Source organism: Choloepus didactylus, chromosome 6, assembly GCF_015220235.1.
Source record: "Choloepus didactylus isolate mChoDid1 chromosome 6, mChoDid1.pri, whole genome shotgun sequence".
Classification (NCBI taxonomy): domain Eukaryota; kingdom Metazoa; phylum Chordata; class Mammalia; order Pilosa; family Megalonychidae; genus Choloepus; species Choloepus didactylus.
The window spans coordinates 78524584-78528226 of record NC_051312.1 but is presented as its reverse complement, the minus strand read 5'-3'; the positions used below and the strand labels follow the sequence as shown (position 1 = coordinate 78528226).

At 37.1% G+C, this 3643-nt stretch overlaps 1 protein-coding gene across 1 annotated transcript; it reads right to left on the bottom strand.

Moving 5' to 3' along the window:
- Window positions 1–402: 402 nt before the first annotated feature.
- On the bottom strand, window positions 403–1362 carry LOC119537013 (olfactory receptor 52E8-like). Its single transcript, XM_037839648.1, has one exon. It carries the CDS (start codon window positions 1360–1362, stop codon window positions 403–405), a length of 960 nt encoding a protein of 319 aa, XP_037695576.1.
- Between the last annotated feature and the right edge of the window lie 2281 nt (window positions 1363–3643).

Here is a 3643-nt window from a genome sequence, read left to right as displayed (position 1 = left end):
ATGTCTTTGATGAGTGCTCCTGGAACCCACACCCCTGCAGCATTGTCTAGTCAGTCCCATTACAGATAGACAGTTCTTGGCCTCACAGCACCCTTCTTCCATATTTAATTCTGTATAGCAAGGCTATATAATAGTACATGAGTTGCATTAAAACTTTAATCTCCAAATTCTGATTTTATTTCATTAACAGAAATAAATAATTCACATTTAATAATGAGTTTATATTTAGTCTAGGTACAAACATTTCCTTATGTAAAATTATCTTTACTTTAATATTGCAGAAAAGTTAGGAAACATTCTGTTTAATGTCAACTTCAGCAGAGTATTTAGTCCAGAAAAGTTTGATGACTCAGAAATTTTCATTTCTAAAGAGGCCAAGGGATAAAGACTCAACGAATCTCTCTAAATCAAGTGCTCAGGGTCAGACTTCTTAAAACAGAAGATCATAACCACCCGATCCCAGATCTGTTTAGTTCTGACCCCATAAATAATGGGGTTAAGAGAAGGGGGGATGATCACATATAAATTAGCCAGAAGGATGTGGAGATAACGGGGAATGTTGTGACCAAATCTATGAGTCATGAAGGAAAAAAACGCTGGCGTGAAGAAAGCTAAAATGACACACACATGGGAACCACAGGTATTGAGAGCCTTGTGCCTGGCCTCCACGGAAGGGAGCTGGAAGACAGCATGCAGAATCTTCACATAGGAGATGGCAATCAAAATAACACCCAAAAGAATAATAGAAATAAGGATTAATCCAAATAATATGTTGATCCTTATGCTAACACAAGCCAGTCGGGCAATGCCCATGTGTTCACAGTATGTGTGTGGGATAATATAATGTCCACAGAATGAAAGCCTCAGAAGGAGAAATACCAGTGGAATGAGCAAAACAACATTCATCATAATTCCTGCTACAGCAATGATACCAATCATTTGGTTGGTAAGGATTGTGTTGTATCGGAGAGGGTGGCAGATGGCAACATAACGGTCAAAGGCCATGGCTAAAAGCATGAATGCTTCAGTGCCTGTAAACAAGTGTATGAAGAACATTTGAGCTAAGCATCCCCCAAAGGCAATCTCACCAAGGCCAAACCAGAAAATGCCCAGCATTTTGGGGATGGTGGCAGTGGACAGACCCAGGTCAGTCACAGCCAACATGGCCAATAAATAGAACATGGGCTGGTGAAGGCTGTGCTCTGTCCAGATCACAAAGAGGATGATGATGTTCCCTAGAAGGGCAATCAGATACACTGTACCAAATGGGAAGCCAAGCCAGAGCTGCATATTTTCCAATCCTGGGATTCCCAACAGCAGGAAGGATGAGGGGTGAATAGAGGAGCTATTTGTTGGGGACATACTGTCAAAGGTGTCGAATGGTCACACTCATTTGAAAGAATCTATAGTTCCATATAAGGTTCTCCAATGCCTCTTCAGTACTGCTAGTACAGAATGAGAACAAAAAATATGTTAGTAGTTCATTTTCTCTTACAGTACAGAAGAGAGATTGTGTTTTCTCTCACACTTCCTTTCCTCTCATATACTTCTCATTGATATATCTGGCAGATTAAGGAGAACTCTTTAAGGAATAAATGGATATTTGATCATTGGACCAGATACCTAAATTAATTTTAGTGCAAACATAGAAGAAGCTACTTGATATAGCATTCTATGTTAGGCACTAACATTTAGAAATATTTAATTATAAACTGGAAGAAGCAGCACACATTGGTATCCCATGGATGAATAATTATAAACTGAAAGCACAGGTAATATTTCATGTTTCAAAAACATCCTTCAAAGTTCATTTATTTGACCAGAAATATGAGTAGAGTGTATGCCTCTGGATCTTATTCCTGTTACAAAGTCTTTCTACCTCAACCTAAGTTATTTTCATCAAAATCTAACCATTTTTATTCTTCTTCTTGATTTGTATTGTTGCTTTATAATTCTGGCATCAATAAGTGAAAACATTTTCTTTGTTAACTGAAACAAGGACCTTGCCTTATGAGGCCATTGATTTCCCAAACTTCAATTCAACATAATTGATCTTGGATCACAAACTACCATTTTTTAGAGAGATTGACCTAGGATAAAACACTAACTAAATCTATTTAGTAATCCATATCATCTCCAACTTTGTACATAATCAGGAAGCATGACAATTGTTATTATTCTTATTATTATCATTGTCATTGGTATTAGAAAGGAGGCAATGATTGAGAAAATAATACCACATATAATTGTTTAATATTAATTTTCAAGGAAATTTCAGCTATATTAATTCACTGTTACTCACATTAATCCTAAGAGGGAAACAGGACAGGTTCTGGTTCCTGAATAAATGGATTTCTTTTATGCCTGGATCACAAGTTCACGTTTCTATCCTCAAAATGAAGCCGTTCTGTCAGTCACCCTACTCTCTGACAACCAGGTATTCCTAATGCTTTTCCTAGATATGTCCTTTATCCCTTGGACTTTTGTTTAATTTCAAGCATTTAGCACTTTCCTCAGTTCCTTGAACTAGATTACCCATCTTTATCAGCAAACCTATGTTTTCTCCCAATTTACTCTTCCTCTGGTATTCTCTATTCCCTCTTGTAAATTTCCTAACCCAGTCAGTCTAAAGTCACATTTCTGAAAAAGAAAGAAACAAGGATGAATGTATTCTCAAATATAACCCAATAATAACACATTGCAATTAATGGTATCAATAATGGGAGCCCTGTCATCTTCCTAGGATCCAAGGAAGTCAAGACCTTACACAATACACCTTGAAGTTGAAATTTTAGCAAATCCAAGTAGAAGATTTTAAGGATAAGAAATGATTTTTCTGTGAGAGAAAATAGAGGAAGATTAAGTCCCTAATAGGGAAGCATACCTCTTGAAGGGTCCCCAAGACAGGTGGGAGCAAAAGGAAAAAAGAACCAGCAACCACCTCCTACACATCCTCCAGGTCTGCATTTTAAGGACACCTTCTCAGAAAGGCCTTTACACATCTCAGTGCATGGGCTTATGATATTCTCTCCCAGCACTATTACTGCACTGCACAGCTTTATTCAAGGAAATGGAGACACTTTCCTGTGTGTGCTTATTTGATTAATGTTGAGTTCCCATTAATTTATAAGCTTCATGTAATGAGAGAGGCTGTTGATCATTATTTCTCTAGCACAGCATTTAGCATATAGCTTCCACTCCAACATATTTCTTAATGAAAAACCAAATAAGCAGGAAATTATTAAGTTGAACTCCTGGTCAGAAGGCCTCATGTTAGAAGGAATGGTAACAGAAATCCCACAATATGCTTGGCAGTTAAAGATGGAGAAATAAGAAAGAAAGTCACAATTCTCATTAGAGGATCCTTTGGTTATATAAGAAAGATGACTTTAATCAGAGGCTTTCCTGGCCTGGGGAGCTATCAATGGACCTGTGACATAATAAAGGGACTCTAGAGGGCAGACAGTCTAGAAAGAGTTTAGCAACAGCTGCCAATGATGACAGAATGAGAAGCTGACTTGATTGATAGATTTATTTATTTATAACATCATTTTCATGGAAATTTCTTCCTATTACGCTTATATATGGTATCAAAAGACATCAACAAAAAAGTTTCATAGCAGTATATTATCCTAAATCTGAG